The sequence below is a fragment of the Chenopodium album genome, chromosome 14 (assembly GCF_948465745.1).
Source record: "Chenopodium album chromosome 14, dcCheAlbu1.1, whole genome shotgun sequence".
In the NCBI taxonomy this organism is placed as follows: Eukaryota; Viridiplantae; Streptophyta; class Magnoliopsida; order Caryophyllales; family Amaranthaceae; genus Chenopodium; species Chenopodium album.
In genome coordinates, this window is record NC_137847.1 from 10,096,179 (window position 1) to 10,118,155 (window position 21,977).

Genomic DNA, 21,977 nt, shown 5'->3' on the forward strand with positions numbered 1-21,977 from the left:
TAGTGTGTTACAAAGAATAGAAATACCTGCACAACATCAAGCAAAAGTTCAACAACAAGACAATGAAGCTATGCCAATCAATGAAAATCAGCCATCCAAGGTTCAGTTACTTTTATGTTCAAAGTTTATTTTTATATGTTCAGAATTTTATGTAAAATGTGCAAATATTTTTTTCTAATGTTCAAATAATAAATAATAATTTATTATTTCATTCTAAAATCAGTAAATTATTCAATCTATAAATTTTCATTGTTCATAAAATTTTACTGCATATTCAGAATACTGTAAGCTTATGTTTATTATTTGATGTTGAAATCAGGAGGAATTTATGGATGAATTGATGGAAATTGTCAAGACTTTGGGAAGTTGTGTGTTAAAAATGACTGACAAATTGAAGTTAGGAAAAGACTTGTTCCCAAACAACATGATTATCAAAAGTGTTGAAAATCTTATTGGAAAAAAAAGGAATGATGCTTCCAGTTTAAGTGAAGATGAAGCATTCTTTGGAACAGAGTCTTTCTTAAAGGCTATTGATCAGATTGAAAGAGAGTACTTGTAGAAGAAGGAAGCTGAGAAAAAAGAAGTAGAAAGAAGAGAATCTGAAAAAAGAATAGAAAAAGAGAAAGGAAAAGCAAGGATATAAGAGAAACTAGGGAGGGATTTCAACTTTCAAAGAGCTTGGTCGTTGGAAATCGAGGATCCTCTAACACCACAAGATGCTCAAATTGGAGCAAGTGCAGGTCCTATGGAAAGTGGTGAAAGTGGAGATCAAAGGGGAGAAGGTCCTATTGCTGAGAAACGTACCCTTGATCTAACACTTACCATAGGTAGAGGAGAGAAAGGTCATGGAAAAGAAGTTGCAGAAGGTGGAGGAACATCAAAGGCAGTGGAGGTGCCTTTACAAAGTGAAGAACCTGTTGGAGCTGGAATATCATCTGAACTACCTTTTGAAGACATGTTTGATACCAGTGAGTTTTCAAACATATTTGGAACCAGTGATGCAACACTTGATGATATTTTGGGCAAGCCAATTTCAAAGGACTTTCAGTATCACGAAGGGTAATGTCATTCTATCCGAACATCACTTATATATGTAATTTTTTGGGCAATAGGGTAGAAAGGAAAAAGAAGATGATATGTAAATATTTTGGAAGTAATGTGTAACTTTTTGGAAGAAAAATGGTAATCTGTAATTTTTTGGACAACTAGGTTAGAAGCTGAAAAAGTTAGCATAAATATGTTGAATGAAATCAGAAAAACTACAAATATTTATGTATTTACTAAGTATTGAATGATATAATTACTATATTAATTTTTTGTGTTCAAATATTTTTATTTAAGTACTCAAATGTTTTAACTGTATGTTCAAATGTACAGATCTAAAGAGGAAGCAGGAAAACAAAACAAAGTTTGTGAAAAATCAAAGGGGTAACTGTATAATAATATATATATGATAAAGTTCATTAGAAATAAAATTAAAGTTCAGTTACATAAATATATAGTTCAAAAAACTAACAATACTTTTATATTGTTATATTAGAAAAACAACTGTACAGGAAGTTAATGCGAACAAAAGACCAAGAAGAGAAGTGATAAAATTGCCAGCTTGTCTAAAGTCCCCATTCATGATGAAATACAAAGATTTGTTCAAAAATGTTAGTGCAATGCATGCAACCTTGTCTGATTATGCATTCAGTGATGGGCCTAATGAGTAAGTTTGCTAATTTAAATCTCTTGTTCATAAATTCAATATAATTGTTCAGATAATTATTTACATAGTTCAAATAATAAAATAAATCTTAATTTAATTTTGTTAATTTTTTTCTTTGTATTGACAGTAAATTGATGTACCATGATGGAGATAACAGTGTCAACAGGGAAGAAATGAAGACACTTGGAACAGATGAAGAGATCGATACAACAATTATTGATGCTTGGGCTCATATCTTGAACTTCAAGAGCAAAAGAAATAGCATATACTTCTCCACAATGCCATACGTAAGAAAATAAATTTTAAACAGTTTCAAATAAAAATAAATAATTTTATATAACTTGTTCAATATATTTTTTTAATGTTCATTATGTTTATAAAAAATGTTCATTATTTTGAATTGTTAATTGCAGTTGATTGTATGCACAGACAAAGGTGCAAGTGCAAATACTACCAAAGAAATAAGACATGAGAAGTTTGCTCAAAGATTGCGCTATGAAATGAATAATAGTGGAATTCAAAACATAAAAAAATTTAGGGAATTCATGTTTCCAGTGGCCTGCATATGAGCACTTCTACTTGATGTGTATCAACATGTACAAAGGTACAATTGATTTGATTGATAACAGAAAGCTTCCAATGAATGTGAAAGCATCTACAAAGTATGAAGATAATCCACAAAAGATGGTAAGTTTCTAAATTATTAAGTTGTGTTCAGTAAATTGTGTTCAGATGTTCAGTAAATTGTGCTCAGGTGTTCAAATAATTTATCATTTTGTTTATCAGCTGGAGGCTTTTACATATTTCATGCGAACAAAAGATTATGCGATAAGTGATGTTGCAAGAGTCTTAAGTTTCAAAACTGACTTGATCAAGATGAAATGGAGAAGCAATTTGGATCATAAGAATTGTGGTGTTTATGTGATGAAACGTATGGAAACATACACAGCAGAACCTTTGCTAGAATGGAAATGTGATTTAAAAGCAAATGATGTGAGTTTCAACAATAGTGTTCATATTTTTTCTTTTTTTGTTCAAAACATTTAACACTTTGTTCATAATTATATGTTTTTTTTACATGTTCAGGTTGATCAAATCAGAAAGCTTAGGGTGCAGTATTGTTCAGAAATAATTTTAAGCCCCACCAATAGAGAAGGGTACAGAGTGAAAATGGCAGCAAGAAGAAGACTTGAGGAGAATTAATATTTAAATTTAATGACATTTCAAGAAACTGTGATTTTATTTGGTGTGTTTAAATTTTTAGTTTGAAAGACAAATGTTGTTTGAATTTTCAATTTGAATTAAGATTGACTTAAATATGTAATATTTGTAGTATAGTTGTTGATATTAAAATTATGTTCAAATATTGAAGTGTAGTTGTTCATTTTATAAAATATGTTTGTCAATATTTTTTGTATAATAAAAAATAAAAAAAATAATAACAAACAATTTAAAAGTAATGATAAAAATATTCGTATGTATTGAAATTTAATAAGAATTTGAATATTCTTACAAATTGAAAACCTATGAAAATATATTCATATATAATAATGAACTAAGAATTACTTGTCTTGTCAAACATTGATAACATTTCATCATAATTTGAAACATTAGAAGATCCAACACCACGAGACCCTTCATTCCTTGCATTGCGACCAGCATCAAAATACTAGAAACACAAAAATTAAACGAAAAAATGATAAAAATAAAAATAAAAAACAAAAATACAAAAACAAAAACAAAAATATTCAGAATAGAGAAACAAAATGTCCATACTTACTTGAAACCATTTACTGGTCTCATATCGAAAACCTCTGTTATAATTCACTTCAGATGATTTCCTTTTTTTACCTTGAGAGCCACTTAAAACCTAACAAAAGTTAAAAGTTCACATTATAATATTAGAAGTTCAAAAAAAATCTAAAACAGTTCAGTTAAAAAGTTACATTTCTTGTAGAGGACTGAGAACCAGTTGATGGAAAGTAAGTTGAAGACTGATGACCAATAACCTACAGAAAATTCAGATTAATTCAGAATATAAAATTTAAAGTTCAAAATAAAAAATTAAAAAGTTCAATATTATCAATACATTTGATAGAGGTGGCTGAGAAGCTCTTAAGAAAGATTTTGTATTTTTAGCTTGAGATCCACATACCTACAGAGTAAAGATATTTATATTAGTAAATTATTTTTTAAAAATATAAAAAATATTAAGAGTAAAGAAGTTAAATTTACAGAGGAAGCTTGGGCATTAGTTCTTGGAAATGTATTTGAAGCTTTTGATGGGGATGGCTGAGAAGAATTAGGTACTGGAATATTATCTGATGATTGACCTTCAAAAACCTACAAAATTATCAAAAGATCAGAAATAACAAAACAAAAGTTCAAAATATATTAAAGTAAAATAAGTAAAAACATACATTTCTTGAAGAAGACTGAGAAACAGTCGCTGGAAAGTTAGTTGAAGCTTGATGAGCAAAAACCTACAGAAAATTCAAGATAGTTCAGAATATAAACAAAAAAGTTCAACAAAAACAAAACATAGTTCAGTAAAAAAAAATTACATTTGATAAAGGTGGCTTAGATGTTGAAAAAGAATTTGAAGCTTTTGATGAGGATGGCTGAGAAGAATTAGTTGAAGCTTGATGACCAAAAACCTACAAAAAAAATACAAGTTAGTTCAGAATTTAAAAACACAAATTCAAGAAAAACTTGAAAAAGTTCAATAAAAAAATTACATTTGAAAGTTGGATGAGAAGCACTTGAGAAATTTCCAGAAGAAGACTGAACATTAGTTGTTGAAAATGTATTTGAAGCTTTAGATGAGCATGGCTGAGAAGAATTAGGTCTTGGAAAATTGTTGGATGAATGACCTTCAAAAACCTACAAAATTAACAAGTTCAAAAGTTAATATCAAAAGTTCAATAGTAAAAGAATTAAGTTCAAAAAAAAAAAAAAAAAATTGGAAAAATAATTACATTAGATGAAGATTGCTGAGTAAATTTAGTTGAAGGGTTACTATTTTTGAATCCTTTTCCATTTGAAGATTGGAAACCAGTTCTAACACCATCACCAAAAACCTAAAAATAAAAATTAAATTAAACATATATATTAGAAAAGTATAAAAAAAAACAATTGAAATGTTCAACAAATACTTACATTTGCCGATGACGAATGAGAAGCATTGGTTGAAGATTTACTATTTTTACTTTGAACATTCTTTCTCTTTGGAAGAACAGAGAGATTTGAACCTTGTGTTGTTGGATGTGAATAAATCAAAGGATCTCCATCATCATCTAAAACCTGCAAATAAAATAAAATTATAAGTTGTTCAATAAAAAATAACAGAAGTTCAGATAAAAAGAAAAGGGGTTCAAAAGTACCTCAACAACCAATTTTTGGACAGTAGCTCTGGCTTCATCTTTATATTTATCTACTTTCTTTTTCCAACACTTAGCTTTATTAAACGCTTTCTCAACAGTACTTTTTGGCCTGTAGTTTCTTTCACCCTTTTTCCTAGCTATTTTTGGATTATTTATGAACCCTTCTTCATCAACTTCTTCATTAGCTTCTTCACCAACTTCAACATCTTCAATATCAATTGGACCCAGCACACTTTCGACCTTTTCACGTAACATTTGAAAAGTATACTCAACTTCAGTTCTTGCTAAAAGATCTTCTTGACATGATGTCACTAACTGAACATACTTCCTAACCATTTGAACTCTCCAAACAGCAGAAGGAACAACTTTAACATCTTGACATATATCTTCATCAGAAACATGACTACACATAGCCTTCTTAGTCCACCTCTTCACTATGTACTGTTCTGGTATCTTTTGAACACAATGAATATTATATATACGAAGAGAGTGTCCACATAACAACCCCATTTCACTCCAATACTTACATGTGCAATTGATATTGAAAGTAAAATTTTCATAAGTAACTTCATGCCTAATAATGTCCTTATTTGGCCTCCAAACATAATAACAAATAGTCTCATCATCTTCATGCTTCCGCTCTTGACAACACGCAATTCCTTTAGCAAAGATCCTCAAAAACAACATACACAGAAATAGTATAAATCTCCCTAGCATGTATGAGCAAACGAACATTAGCTACTGCAAGATGACGGTTACCCCTCAAAAAACGGAAATCTTGCTTACTTTCTTTACTCCTCCACTCTGATATAACATCAAGAAAAGTACTGTAAAAGTCACTCAAACCATCTGTTTTATTCAATCTATTGGAAACAGAATGATTTGTTGTTTCACTCCTTTGGGATGACAAAACTCCACCCGAAAAATAATCTTTTGAATAAGCAGGACACCATTTCTCTTTGATATCATACAAGTGATTTAACCAATCATTTTCTGAACACTTGTATTTTGTCATCATTCTATTAAAAATAAAAAACAACAAATCAATAAACAAAATGATAATATATTTGTTCAAATTACACCAACAAAAGTTCAAAACATAAATAATACCATTCATATGCACTTGTTAAACATGAAAAGTAAAAATGTTGAAAATAAATAATAAATAGTTCATATTTAAAGAAGGTTCAAAACTTAATACATTTAATTCAAATATATATAATTAATGTTCAAAAAGAACAAATCAGGTTAAATTAAATAAAATTAACTCCGCAAATATGTAAATGCAATAGTTCAGATATCAAACAAAAAAGTTTAAAACATAAAATAAAAGGTTCAAATAATATTAAAGAAAGCTTACCTTGGCCAATAATGTTCAAATTCAGCAAGACTTCACAGTACTTAAGCAAATAATCGAATACTTCTGGAAACCCTTTTAATATTCTGAGTCCACCTATATTGGTCTTTGAATTCTCACCAAGGTGCCAAGTGCACAAACGGTGCCGGGTGCTTGGAAATATTTGTCGAATTGCTGCAGCAATTGAAGGGGCTTGATCAGTCATTAAGGTTATGGGATCTCGACATCCTCCCATAGATCTCATAAAAGCCTCAAACAACCATACAAAACTGCTGGTCTTTTCATCAAGAACAAAACCCATTCCAAACATGACATTATTACAATGATGATTCATACCAACAAAAGGGGCACAACTCATGCCATATTTGTTAGTTCTATAGGTAGTATCGAACACCATCAAATCACCAAAAGCTTCATAATCCCTTCGCATTCTTCCATCCCTCTAAAATACACTACAAAGGGCATGATTTCCATCAACCTCAAACTCATAATAAAAGTCACTCTCCTTGGCTTGTCTTGCAGCAAAAGACTTGATCAAAGCATTACAATCACCACCTTCTAATCTGCCGGCTTTTTCAGTAGCTAAAGCGTTGTAAACATCAGTAACAGTGTAGCATAGATTAGGAGATCCACCAACTTCTTTCCTTAAAGAACGAAGAGAATCCGTAACCCTAACCCCACTAGCCTTCATAGTACTTATGAACTTCAAATGCTCACCTTGAATTTTCCTTTGAGACCTAAGGAGATGTCTTTTCTCAACAGGTATCATAGCATGATTGTGATCCATATTGTGTTTAACAGCAGTCCAAACACCTTTCTCATCAATAACAAAATCAATGTAAGCTTCACAACATGTACGGTAATCCAACTTAGAATACTTCTTAGGCACCTTGGAAGAAGTATCCTTCAAACCAGCATTTGAACATACATAATTTCTGCCTCTCCAAACACTTGAAGTACCAACATATCGAACTTTCCCTTTCCTAATACTAAATCCATGCCGAAATTCATAATCATTATACATTTCATATGCCTCCGCATCACTGTTCACTTGTTTCCACTGCAATTCAGACTTTTCACTTTCCTTATAAACAACTTCATACTTATAAACTGCAATAAACAAACAAAATGCATAACAAAAATTAATATAGTTCAATAATAAAAGAACAAAGTTCAAAAAAAAGGATAAGATGTTCATAATTACTTGTACAATTCTATATTAAAATATATATAAGATCAAAGGTTCAATAAAATGAAATAAAGATTCAAAAAATAACATGACAGTGTTCATAATATATTTAAAATACTAATAATACGAATAATACGAATTATAAACAAATAATATTCATTAAATTCATCAAAAAATGATAAAATTCATCACAAAATAATAAAATACAATATAAACAAATTCCAGAAGCTAATAGTAAATTGATCAATAATTTAATTAGTTCTTCAATTAATAAATTGAATAATACAACTAATTAAACCTAAATATTATACAATGTTCAAAATCTATTATAATTCATAAATCAGAAATCAAATTCAAAACACTTTGAACAAAACATACGTATATCTATCAAATTCTGGACATAAATTGTTCAGCAAGAAATCAAAAGAGGCGAAATTTCAAAATCAAGCATTAATAAACAGATTAATCAACAAATGATAAAAATCAACACAAATTATTATAATACTACTGCAGAATCATATTAATAAAAATCTAATCAAAAATTACAGAAGATTAAAAATAATAGATCAATAATGTGATTAGTTCATCAATAAATTAATAGAAAATACAACTAATTAAAACTAAAAATTATTCAATGTTCAGAATCATATTCATGAAAATAACAAACCTAATAACTATAAAATAAAAAATCACAATCTCATCTCAAATATAAGCAACTAAATAAAACCTAATTATACAATGAATTAAAAACAAACGATAATTATTATAACTTCAAATAATTAGCAATAATTAAAAGTTGCTCAAAAATCACATTGGAAAAACCTAATTAACGAAAATTAATCAAATTCAGAAATCTTACCTCCACTATCAAGAACTTCAGGCACAGAAATCAAATCCATGGAAAAAACAAGATTGAAGAACAACAAGGATGAACAAAGCAATCAACAATGGTGAGAAGAGCACTGAATTAAGCGAAAAGAGAAAATAACTGAGAGAGAATATTGATGAGAGAAAACTAGAGGAGAGAGAAAATCGACGAGAGAAAAATTTCAAATGATAATTCAAAAGGAAAAATGGAGAAATAAGGAAAGGATTGAAAAAGGAAAGAACGCGGGAAATTCGTTGCCAAAATAAGGAAAGAAACAGCAAGGAAAGAAGCAGCTACGTGTCAGTGTCCTATTGGTGGTGCACGTAGTTCTGTGTGCACGTAGAAGGAGCTACGTGTCAGCGTCCTATTAGTGGAGCACGTAGTTCTGTGTGCACAAGGGTGCATGTTATAATTTGCGCAAAAAATTATCTAAAACCCCGAACTAGTTTGGACTCATTTATAAAAGAAAGCTCCGGATAAAATGACTTAATTCCGCCCTATTAGTTTGTGTAATGTGGCTTATAAGTTGATTACCAAAGTGCTTGCCAATCGGTTGAAGTTTATTTTGTCTGATATTACATTTGTGAATCAAAGTGCCTTTACTCCTGGAAGATTAATAACAGACAATATTCTGGTTGCTTTTGAGGTGTTTCATCATATGAAGAATTCGACAAGTACTAGTGATTCCTTAGCCTTGAAACTTGACATGGCCAAAGATTATGATAGAGTTGAATGGAAGTTTTTGAGAGCCGTTATGAGTAAAATGGGGTTTGCAGATTTCTGGATTGATAGAGTCATGCATTGTGTGTCGTCGGTTACTTTTTCAGTTCTTATAAATGGGGCACCTTCAGGGGAGTTTACTCCGGATAGGGGTTTACGACAAGGTGATCCTCTATCCCCGTATTTGTTTATTTTATGTGCTGAGGCGTTGTCGGGTTTGTTGTGTTGGATGGCCGGTTTCATGGGATCAGAATTGCTTCGACGGCTCCCTCGATCTCACATTTACTATTTGCAGATGATAGCATTATATTTTCTACAGCTGATCCGGTGGATCGGAGATTTCTGTAATTCGAGAGATCCTCCAATGTTATGAAGAGGCGTCAAGGCAAATGGTGAATCTGGACAAAACGATTGTTTCTTTTAGTAAGGGGGTCTCGGAAGCAAGGAGGGGTGAATTAGCTGGTCTTTTGGAGGTTAACATGGTAGATATTCATGATAAATATCTAGGCCTTCCGACGGTTGTGGGGAGGTCTAAAAAGGTGATTACGAAGGGTGTTAGGGAGAAGTTATGTAAAAGGTTACAAGGGTGGAAGGGGGGAATGTTATCTAAAGCGGGTCGGGAGGTGTTGATTAAGGTTGTTGCCCAATCTATCCCTACCTACGCGATGAGTGTGTTTAAGTTCCCTTCTTCTTTTTGTGATGAGTTGAGGTCGTTGGTGGCAAACTTTTGGTGGGGGCAAAAAAAGGGTGAGCGGAAGATTCATTGGATAGCTTGGAGGAAGTTGTGTGAACCGAAATCGATGGGGGGCTTGGGGTTCCGAGATTTTAAATATTTCAACGCGGCTTTACTTGGAAAATAAGCTTGGAGAATTATAAGTTATCCGGGCAGCTTGATAGCAAGACTCTTGAAGGCTCGATATTTTGAGAATGGGGATTATTTGAGCTCGGAGCTTGGAAATAATCCTAGCTATACTTGGCGTGGAATATGGGGTGTTAAATGGGTGGTGCAACGTGGCATGAGATGGAGGATTGGGGATGGCCTTAAGGTGCCGGTTTGGGGCTGTCCTTGGATCCCGAATACACAAACTAGGAGGATCATTTCTCCTTGTGCTACGAATAGGGAGGGGATGAGGGTGTGTGATCTGATACACCTCCCTACGGCCTCTTGGAATATCCCACTCATAAAGGAGATTTTCCCTCCTTTTGAGTGTGATAGAATATTGAGCATTCCCATTAGCACTAGGCTCCCTGAAGATGTAATATGATGGGACCTTGAGAAGAGTGGCGAGTATTCGGTTCGCTCGGCATATAGAGCTATTTTTGGTGATAGTGGGCTCGACTCGGAGGCATCTTCGTCATGCGCTTCTTCATTCTGGAATAAGGTATGGAGTGTGAATACCCTCCCAAGAATTAAAATATTCTTTTGGAGGGCGTGCAAAGGAGTGCTTCCTACTTCTTTGGGGTTGAGTAAGAGGATTCCTAGCAAGGATGCCTTATGTGGTGTTTGTAGAGTAGAGAATGAATCTGAATTACATTGCATCCGTGATTGTGTTATTGCGAGATTAGTTTGGGACAAATGTGAGTTGGGGGAGGATGTTAGAGGTGGGTGTATTGAGTTTAGGGAGTGGGCAATGGCATGTTTTGATAAACTGCCTAGCGAGGAGCATGCTCTATTTGTCTCGATGTGCTGGGCTATTTGGAATGCTAGAAATTGTTGCGTATTCGAAGGAGAGGCTTATGATCCTGTGAAGACGATGGAATATGTCACTAAAGTTATGCGTGAGCTGAATAATGAGAAGGAAGGGGCTGTGAGGAAAGGCAAGGTGGGTAGGAAAAGGTGGAAACCACCAGACGAGGGCTTGGTGAAGGTGAATGTAGATGGTGGCACACAGGAGGGGTGTGGTGCGTCTGCTGGGGCAGTGATCAGAAATGAAAGGGGGGAGGTGCTGCTAGCACTCTACCAGCAGCTTGGCAGGTGGAGTATGGGTGGGATGCAAAAATTGTTGAAGCTAAGGCTTTATTTTTGGGGCTGAAAACTGTAGTAGACTATGGCTATCGAAGGGTGGTAATGGAAAGCGATTGCCTTGAGCTTGTGAACGCTCTCTCATCACACGAAGTTGGCAGGAACAACCTTCATATTATCTTTGATGATATTTATCATGTTAGTAGTTTTTTAGATTCCGTTTCGTGGTGTTTTGTTCGTAGGGAAGGGAATAAGGTAGCACTACTACAAAAAAGGCCAAAGAGACCAGTTGAAAAAGGCCAAAGAGACTGCTTTCGAGGCGGTCTCTAGCTCAGTGGTCTCTTTGGCTAAGAGACCGCTTGTAAAGAGGCGGTCTTAAGTTGCTATACCAGAGACCGCTTTTCTGACAAACACGGTCTCTTTGGGTGGTTGATATTTTGAAATTGTAGAAGCATAAGAGACCGTTTTTGTCAGAAAAGCGGTCTCTTGTATACCAAACTAAGACCACTTTTTTTACTTAGGCGATCTCTCTTTTTGAAATAACTAAGACCACTTTCTTAGTTAGGCAGTCTCTCTTTTTTTTAAAAAGAATATACAGCGTTTGTGTAAAGACCATGCATGTATGATAACCGGTCTCAAATGGGTAATTTTTTTTTTTTAATTTTTTTTTCTTTCGAATAATCAAATTTTTAAATCCTAGCTACCTGCATGCTGCATTAAATCTTTGCGCCAAATGATTCCTGTTTTTTTTGTTTTTTTTAATTTTTTTTTCTTTCGAATATACCTTCTCTTCATGCATAATGATGGGGGTAAATTGTAGGTCACCAACATAACGGGCCAAGTACTATACGTACTACTCATGGAACTAAATGGATTGAAACCATCTGTAGACAATGCAAGGCGTAAATTACGTTTTTCATGCGCAAATTCGGGGTATTTTGCATCAATAAACCTCCACTGCGGAGAGTCAGCCGGGTGTCTAAGCATTCCATCGTCTACACGACCATCAAAATGCCAGGTTAACTTCTTTGCATCTTCTGCTTTTGAAAATAACCTCTTAAACCTTGGTACTATTGGAAAATACCATAATGTTTTGGCAGGTACTCCCCGATCCCCTTTCTTATACCGTGAGGCTTTACAAATTGGACAACTCTCTAACGATTCATATTGATTACGATACAATACACAATCATTAGGGCAAGCATGAATTTTCTCATAAGGTAAACCCATAGAGCTTAGTGTCTTTTTCGCCTCATATGTACCAATAGGAAGGACATTGTCTTTGGGAAGCATGTCTTTCACCAATTCCAATAACACATTAAAACTTGTGTCTGTCCAACCATGACCAGCCTTCAGGTTGTATAATTTGAGTATGGCTGATAACCTTGTGTACTTGGTGCAACCTTCATACAATGATTTTTCAGAGTCGTTTAACAAGCTCTCCAACACGGAAGGGTTGTTATCAAATTGATCCTCAACTGCATGCAACATGTCCTCCAACCGATCACCCTCATTATTATTATGAACTTCGGGCACATCATCCCTTTTCTCACCACTACCACTATCTTGTATGTCCCTAAACTCTCCATGCCAGATCCAACGGGTATATGTTTTATCAAATGCCCATTTACTCAATTGATTGAGAATTTCATCGGGTCTCTTATGCAAAAACTTATGGCACATAAAACAAGGACAACGTAGCTTGGAGCGGCCTCCACTGTTTTCTACTGCAAATTTAATAAATTCCTTAACCCCTGGTTCATATTCAGGGTCACCCGGCTTCGATGTTGATATCCAATTTCGATCCATTTCTAACCACCAAGAACAAGACCTCAAATCTTAAAATTGTCACATATGTAAAGCTCATATAAAGGCAATTTGGAATATAACCACAAGATTTATAACATCTAAAAACAATATATATAAATAAAACAATAATTGCATGAGTATAGTAATATTGTATAAAAGTCGAAAAACAAGATTGAGAGTAATTAACTTAAAAATATCACATAAGTAAAGCTTATATAAAAGAAATTTGGAATATAACCACAAGATTTACAAAATCTATAAAAAATATATATATGTATAAATTGCAAGAGTATATTAATATTGTGTAAAAAAACAAATATCATATTCATTAAACAATAGCAATAAGCTCTTCCTATTCATTTTTTAAGCACAAACAATATAATATACAAAGTAAAGAGTAGAAACATGGACCACTAGTCATTTACTATTTTTTTTAATGTGAGCAGCATGAACATCAAATTTGAAGAGCTTCCACATTCATGTTCTGTCATTTTTTATAGCACATATTTTTTCACATGCAATTATTTTAGGAATCCTTACATGTGGGGTAAGCTTATATATACTATATTTTATACACCTTTTACAAAGGTACAAAACAGAACTTTTGCGGGAAAATCAAATTCCTAAGAACTACTATATATAACTGCTCGTATCTCAAACAAAGCTCTCCAAGCCAAATCAACTAACCAGTATAACAAGACGATTAAGATACAAATTTTATGCAAATAGATACAATAGAAAAACTGAAAAGAATTTGAATCATTATGCATTTTTATAACAGTATTCTTCTTATAATATAGCAAAACAACCAAGGCAATGCAACCTCAATAAAACAGAAGATTATGAACAAAAATCATTCATTTTTATGAATTATATGTACCACATACATAGTTACAACAGCAATTGAATGGAAAATCGAAACTGAAAGAAAAAAAAATTAATACCTCGCGCGGCCTTAGCTTCTCCAAAGTTAGGGTTTTAATCCTACAATTGCAGAATTCTCCAACAATTGAATGAAAAATCGAACTTCAGTGGTGGAATTGCGGTTGCTACCGTGCGCCGGAAGATGGAGTGCGAATGGTGGTGTAACAATGGAGTGCGAACAGTGGTGTAAAGATGGAATGCAATTATGCAATTATTAGTTGAGTGCAGTCAAGCAACGGAATTTCAGTGCAGTCGCGTCGGCAGCCTTTAGGTGGAGGTGGACGGAGGTACGTTGGCAGCCTTAGCGCGGTGTCAAGCTAAGCCAAGGGAAGGAGAGTTTGATCGACACTAGATCAGAGTAAGCTAAGGGGGAAAAGCAAAAATTTCGAGCAGAGAGAAAGCTTAGTGAAATTAAATTATTTTAGGGATTTTGGCGGTTTAGAATTAGGAAAAGCAGAGACCGGTTATTACTTTCCACTGGTCTCTGCCAATTTTTAATTTGAAAAAAAAAAACACCTAGAGACCGGTTTTGTAAAACAATTGGTCTCAAACTATTTTAATTAAAATATTAGAATATTCTAAAATACCCCAAGAGACCGGTTATCTTTAAAAACTGGTCTTTTGAATTTCTTTTGAGACCGGTTTTTAATGGTAAATGGTCTCTTGGAACAAAGAGACCGCTTATGTAGTAAACAGGTCTATTATTTATGATCTCTTTGGCCAATTTTGTAGTAGTGTAGCCCATGCGTTGGCTCATTGCTTACCATGGGGTACGAGTAGTAGTAGTGTTTGGTTATCTAATTTCCCTAGCTGTATTGCTTCTTTAGTCCAACAGGACCTTCCCATGAATGAAAGCTAGCGCCTTTGAGGCTTTGTTTCAAAAAAAATTAATTGGTAGTCTAATTTTTGGTGTATTACAATGATGTTACAGAGCAAAATCTACTCTCTTTTAGGACATAGCAAAATGTAGCTCATTTCTAAATCCATCAATTACTATTTATCTTATGAAGTTAATTAACTTCAAAGTTGATAATTTCTATAAAAAAAAATTAAACAAAAAAAAAACCTTCAAAAGTTGATTAACAAACACAATTCGAAGATTGTTTGTGCAATAGAAGGAAATTGTGTGGTGCACTATCATGTTTAGGGGTGTTCACAAATTGGTACGGAGCGAAAAAATGGACTGGACCAAATTAATCGGCCTGGTCTCTGGGTCGAGAAATTTATTATCCTGATCTTCGGTCCGGTCCAAAACTTTTAAAAACCAATCTTAGACTGAACCAGTTTTTTTTGCTTAAAATTATACATAAAACCTTTAATAATGATTAATTAACAAGCTTGAAAAACTTTAGTCATATGAGCTTTTTTGTAATAAACATACAAAAAAAAGACGTTAAAATATTGGTTTTTTTTTCCGAAGTTTACATAAATTATATAAATTTAAAAAAAAAATTTAAAAAAATCTAAAATCGGTTTGAACCAGTTCCGTCCAGTTTTGGATCAATTTTTCGGTCCAGTCCAGATTCGTTCCTAACTTAATCGGTCCAGTCTTCAGTTCTTGATATTCAATATTTTGGTCTTTGATCCAGTCGTGGACCGATGAACAACCCATGCATGTTCATGTTCGCCTCCCCTAAAACGTTCACATTGTGTTTCACACTAAATGGGGAGGAAGTACTAATGCAGGTTTGTTATGTATTTGCAAATGCACAACAAATACGGAGTATTAAAATATTAAAAAACACATATGGATGAGAGAAAGGAGGAGAGGGATGGGTAAGTGAGACCACTTTTAAATGTACCACTAGAAGCTTATATAGTACCACTGACTATATAGTAAAACATTATTTCTACACGCAGTGACTACTACTAAATGAATATATAGTATCATTACCTACATAAATAGTAACACTGAATATTCAATGGAACTATTTGATCATTCGGTGATACCAGGGCCGTTGCAATGGTTTTGGGGGCCCTGATCTAAAGAAAATTATACAAATTTTTACTTTTTTAAATCTATTATTGGCTTATTCTAATTTTTGTCTCGCTGATTTGCCTATAGAAAATTTCAACTTTCACAAAAAAAAAAAAAAATGCTTCAGTGATTAAAATAATACAATTACGTAATAATTTCAAACTAATACAACTCGATTTACCTTTATTTCAGTAATATATATATATATATATATATATATATATATATATATATATATATATATATATATATAACTTATTCAGTTAGAAATAATAATTAAATAAACTAATTGAATGCCAAAACCAAAAAAAAAAAAAAAAATAAATAAATAAATAAATAAATAAATCCCTTGACTCAAAGGAAGGATGGGCAAAGCAAAAAGCCCTCAAGTAGATGTAGGGGTGAGAAACAAGAAGGATTTACAACTTTTATAAAATTAAAAAAAAAAATAATAAAAATTAGACACACCTAAAATTGGGGGCCCTGTGCAAGAGGTCACCTTGCACTCCCTCTTCTACGGCTATGGGTGATACTATTGATCACTTAATGATACTACTCTAAATTTAGAATGTAGACTTACGTGTAATGACCTCCATACCCCTTGTTAATTGTTATGCATTTATTCATACCTCACTAACCTTCCTTTAGAAGGCACTCCTTAATGGGATTGATAGTCTAATGGTCACTTTTGTTGAGAACATTGTGTTATGATTCTAGTGATCCTTATTTAGGTCATTAATCTGCTTGGGCCTCCTTTATCAACATTGGTTTGTTGTATAAAAGATATGACCCTTCTTCCAACCATCCAAATAATAATATCTTTATTGATTTTGGGTTTGATTATTAGTTGATTACCCACAAAAAAATAAAAAATAGAAAAAAAATTAATAAAATAAAGGTGCAAATCAATTACATGTCGTTTGAAAAAAGTACTAATATTTTTTTAATGCATAACAAATATAAAAATATTAAAAAGTACATGGAATAGAGAGAAAGGAATATAGAGATAGGTAAGTGGGACCACTTTTAGATGTGCCACTAAGCTTATATAATACCATTGTCTATTTAATGATACTATATATACACATAGTTAGTACCACTGAATGCATATATAGTACCAATGCATGCATACTTTGTACCATTGAATGTCCAATGGTACTCTTTGATCATCCAATGGTAGTAAAAACCACCCAATAGTACTACTCTAAATTCAGAATATGCATTTACATGTAATTACACTCTTGCCTCTTGTCTGCATTTCTATACCCATAACAAAACTCCATTAGGACAAGCTCGTTTGTGATTGATATGAGTAATATTACCGGTGAATTGGTCAAAACACTCTTTTTTGTTCAAAGTTAATCTAAGGTTTATAAGTATAAATAGTCATTTTAGATTATGATGTTACAGACATCACGTGTAAGATTTGTTGTGTTTATCAATAATGTAGCAATTGGAAATTTAACTCATCTAATGGTGAGATGGTTGAGGTGAATTCTGCTGAAATCAGTGGCGCTACCGCTTTGGAAGTTTCTGGTAAAAGTATTGAACATTTAATAGTTTGTGGAATTGTTGATGAAATTTGATTTAGTTATTGATTTTCTGGAAAATTCGATTTAGCTATTGATTTTCTGAAAAATGTGATTGGTTTGAGCAATGATTGGAGATTAATTATGTTATGATTAATCGATAACCATGATTAATTCTGGATATTTGTCCAAAATGATTTAAACTACATTGTTGCTAGTGATGATGAACTTTTGGCCATTTTGTTGTGGATGCCCCTAGTTTTAAGGGGCTTGATTTCCTTGAAATCAAATTTGTTTGTCATTGGACTGGTAAGTATCTTTCTTGTTGCTTTTTTTTCTTTTTCATTTTCATAAAATCAATTGACTTTTGACAATGATATTTTTGTATTCTTCTCTTGTGATTCATTCTTTGTTATTATGCATTATTATTGATGCTGCTGCGATGTGCCTATGTGGTGTGATTATTTCTAAATACGAGGGCTGGTAATTCCTCCAATAGACCAATATTATTCATATTATATCTAGTTGGTTTTTTTGTAAAAAGCTTGTACAGATAACAGACTACAGAGGAGCAATCAAATAAAATTTGTGGGTATATTGTTCAAGGACACATATATTTTGTACTTCCTACAATTTGTGAGGATTCAAAGCTAAACTAAATCACTTTCTCTACAGTGGAGAGAAGAAGCACATCTTTGTAGGGTTGACCATTATAACTGCTGTTTTCGCCGTTCCTTGGTACTACATGACTCGAGGTTCATACTTTCTCTCTCCTATTTCATCTTCTGTTTATGATTTATTTGTGCAATTCTTTGTATTGGGTTTTTATCAGTTGGGTTTTTCTTGCATTTATTTTGTTGGGTTTGAATTTGTTTCATGGAAAATTTTGAATTGTTAATGGAATTCCTGTAGGATTGTTTTTATTTTGATAGTTTTATAGATGTTTGTTTTTAACTATATTTCTGTAGGTTTGTTATGATCATTGTTATGATTATGATTATTTGAGTTGTTAATGGAATTCCTTTCAAAGAGATGTGTCGTGTTTCCTTTTGATTCAGTAAAGTAGACTAGTTGAGGTAGAGGACTTGTAAGGTTGTCAAACGTTGGAGTAATTGAATATGAGTGATTTTTATCAATTATAGAATTATAATATAATGGCTAATCTGCTAATTAATTGATATAATTTGCATCTTCTCTGAGTGCTTTTCTGTTCCTTCTCTGAGTGCTTTACAATGTTCTTTTTGCATATATAATCATGCATTTTTCATCCTCAACAATTTGTTTCTTTTCTATTTTGCTCTTTCAATTATGCCATATTGTGTTGATCAACTGGGATTTCATATACTCTCACATGTCAATATTTCGAATTTTTCAGTCCAATAGAAATAATGAAGCTGTTGGTGCTTATGTAGAAGCGGAAAACTGTTATAAGAAGATATCTCTGTTAGATAATAGATTTATATATTATCTTGTTAATATTCTGTAAATGATATATTTTGTGTAATTAGGTTTTCTCATGATTAGGTTGTACTCACCTATATATATATTGATTAATGAGAATACTTCAACTAAGGAGAATTACACTATTCTACATGGTATCAGATTCTTTTTAGGGTTTTACTTTTCTCTCTTTTCTCTCAAACCCTACACACGATCCTAGGCTCATAGCCGTTCACCTTCACAACACTGTCAGCCACCTCTTTCGCCCTCCATGGTCGGCAATGACACTCCTCCCCACCTCCTCCTCCTCCACCCTCAAACACCTTCCATCCGGCTTATGCCGCAACAAACATCAAAAATCTTATGTCTGTTACCCTTGATCAACATGAAGCGCACTACACTACTTGGGCCGAATTATTTCAGATTCAGGCGTGTGCTTACAACCTTCTTGATCACATCGATGATACGGTTTCCCGTCCGTCGGACATTGATGATGCAACTTGGAAGAGGTTAGATGCTATCGTCAAGAATTGGATTTATGCTTCCATATCCAAAGACCTTGTACACACCATCATGAAATCGGGTGCTACGGCACTTGAATTATGGAACCGTCTCAAGGAAATTTTTCATGACAATAAGCATACTAGGGCGGTATATTTAGAGGAGCAGTTTAGCCACACCAAGCTTGAGCAATTTGAGAATATGTCGGATTATTGTATGCACCTCAAACTTCTTGCCGATCAATTGAGCAACGTCGATAAGCCGGTCTCTGATCGAAAGATGGTTCCACTACTAGAAAAAGGGTCATTTCCGACGGAAAATTTTTGTCGGAACCACCCCAAAATCCGTCGGAAAACCTGTTTCCGACGGAATTCCGTCGTAACCGGTTGTCAGAAAAGCTGTTGTAGGAAATTTGTCTTCTTCCGACGGAAATTCCGTTGGAAACACTTTTCCGACAGAATTTCCGACGAAATTTTCCGTCGAAAGAGGTTTTTCAACACCAGGAAAATCCGTCGAAAATTTCCGACAGAATTTATAACTCGGTCGGAAATTTCCGACGGAAATTCTGTCGGAAACTGGTTTTAAGAAATTAAAAAAAAAGCCGCGCCACCAGTACGGCACGGCGTATCAACCACACCAACCACCAAATAACTCCCCACCACCAACCCCTAACCTGTCCCGTTACACGACCCACACCATCAAAACCCCTACCCACACAAATTAGCTAAGAAAACCACCTCACCACCCACCTAAAACCACCACTGCCGCCACCACCACCAAAACAAACTGTCACAACCCAAAAATTAAAAAAAAAAAAAAAATTAAAATCCCAACACGTACAACACCCAGAAACCCCGAAAAAATCCCAACCCACCTCACCCTAAAACCGACCCACGTACCCTCCTAACCGACCCAGATCTGACCAAAAACCAAACCACCATGGCACCAAGCCACCACAACCACACCGAACACCCAACAACCGTAAAAAAATAAAAAAAAATAAAAAAAAACTACCAGCACCCCAATCAACCAAAAATAATTAAAAAAGTACAAACCTTGAATTTCACCAACAAAACCACGAAAATGGCTCGAATTTGGGTTTTAAAGGTCAAATTCGATCGTGAAAACTCTAGATCTAGAGTTTTCATAGTCGAATTTGACATGAAAAACCTTACTTTTGTTCAAAAAATTAATTAGGGCTTCACGAATTAGTGTAAATTTTGGGTTGTTGTTGCCAAAAATTAAATAGGGAGAAGAAAAGGGGGCAAAAACCAAAAAATTAATTAGAACAAAGGAAAAAGAAAGGGGAAAGGGAGAAGAAAAAGGGGCGAAGAAGAGGAGGAAGGAGGAAGAACAGGAAGGAAGAAGAAGGGGCGGAGGAAGAAGGAGGAAGAAAAAAGGCGGAGGAAGGAGGAAGAAAAAGGGGCGAAGAAGGAGAGAGAAGGAGAACAGGGAATGAGGGAGGAGAGAGAAATGAAGGGGTAAGGGTGAAGGGGCGGTTTAAATTAGGGTTTCAGTTTTTTGTTTTTGTTTTTTTTTTTAAAAAAAAAAATCAAAGTTCCGTCGGAAACATAAATTATTCCGTCGGAAACTTTAATTTCCGACCGAAAAATCCGTCGGAAGTTTCCTACGGAATAAAATCCGTCGGAAAACACTTAATTTCCGACGGATTTTAATTTCCGTCGTAAATTTCCGACAGATTTTCGACGGAAATTCCAGATCCGTCGGAAATTTCCTACGGAAATAAAATCCGTCGGAAATTAAGTGTTTTCCGACGGATTTTCTTGTCCGTCGGAACCATTCCGTCGGAATTGACCCTTTTTCTAGTAGTGTTCTTCAATTGATTGCGGGTCTTCCCGAAGGGCGTTATGACACCGTCGCTGCCTTAATCTCCCAAACCGAGCCAACCCCTACCTTTAATAAGGCTCGCTCTATGTTCATCTTGGAGGAGACGAGGAAAAACAAGCAAGAAGAATCCGGGCAGCATGCTCTTATTGCGCAAAATTCTCCGGCAGCCACCTCCACCACTTTCGGCACCACTCAGCCACCAGTGGGAGACCAGCAACACGCCACCAGCAAGGGTGGTCGCGGCCGAGGCCGTGGCAGCGGTAAACCTGGAAGGCTGGAAAGGGCAAGGCACGGGGGAAAAACAACAACAACAATCAACAACAGCAACACCATTCTGCTGGGCCTCAACAATGGGCGGCCCAACCTCAACCTCCCAGTTGGCAGCAGGCCCCTCAGTGGGGAGCCCATGGGAATTGGCAGCAGCAGCCCGGGCAGTGGGCTTCACCACCCTGCCCGTTTCCCACAGCCCAACAGCAGCAATACCGTAGCCCAGCTCCGTCAGTTTTGGGCCGTCCACCACAGCAGGCTTACTATGCAAGCCCAAGTCAGCAAGGCTACGGTCCACTCATGTCTCCAAAGGACTTGGGTCAAGCTTATAGTTCCATGAGTCTCCAATCGCCGGACAACGGATGGTACATGGACACGGGGGCATCTTCTCATATGACTCGTGATTCGGGTAATATTTCTAAACTGTTTACTTTTTGAGCTTTCCTCAATATATTGTTGTTGGTGATGGCAAACGTATTCCAATTCATGG

The 21,977-nt window shown here is 34.4% G+C and overlaps 2 protein-coding genes across 2 annotated transcripts; both read right to left on the bottom strand.

Annotated features, from left to right (window-relative positions):
- Positions 1–6,893: 6,893 nt before the first annotated feature.
- Positions 6,894–7,475, bottom strand: LOC145577758 (protein FAR1-RELATED SEQUENCE 5-like). The gene has a single exon (XM_081635210.1). The coding sequence runs from the start codon at positions 7,473–7,475 to the stop codon at positions 6,894–6,896; it is 582 nt and encodes a 193-aa protein (XP_081491336.1).
- A 3,980-nt stretch (positions 7,476–11,455) lies between these two features.
- LOC145577759 (uncharacterized) lies at positions 11,456–13,000 on the bottom strand. Its single transcript, XM_081635212.1, has 2 exons — positions 11,976–13,000; positions 11,456–11,549 (listed from the first exon to the last, which is right to left on the bottom strand). The coding sequence occupies exons 1-2, from the start codon at positions 12,998–13,000 to the stop codon at positions 11,456–11,458; spliced, it is 1,119 nt and encodes a 372-aa protein (XP_081491338.1).
- Between the last annotated feature and the right edge of the window lie 8,977 nt (positions 13,001–21,977).

Excerpts from the sequence above, each read along its gene's own strand:
- LOC145577758 (XM_081635210.1), bottom strand. The coding sequence starts at position 7,475 with ATGTATAATGATTATGAATTTCGGCATGGATTTAGTATTAGGAAAGGG.
- LOC145577759 (XM_081635212.1), bottom strand. The coding sequence starts at position 13,000 with ATGGATCGAAATTGGATATCAACATCGAAGCCGGGTGACCCTGAATAT. Across the intron at positions 11,550-11,975 it reads TCATTATGCATGAAGAGAAG|CGGTCTCTTAGCCAAAGAGA; the intron begins GTATATTCGAAA and ends CCTCTTTACAAG.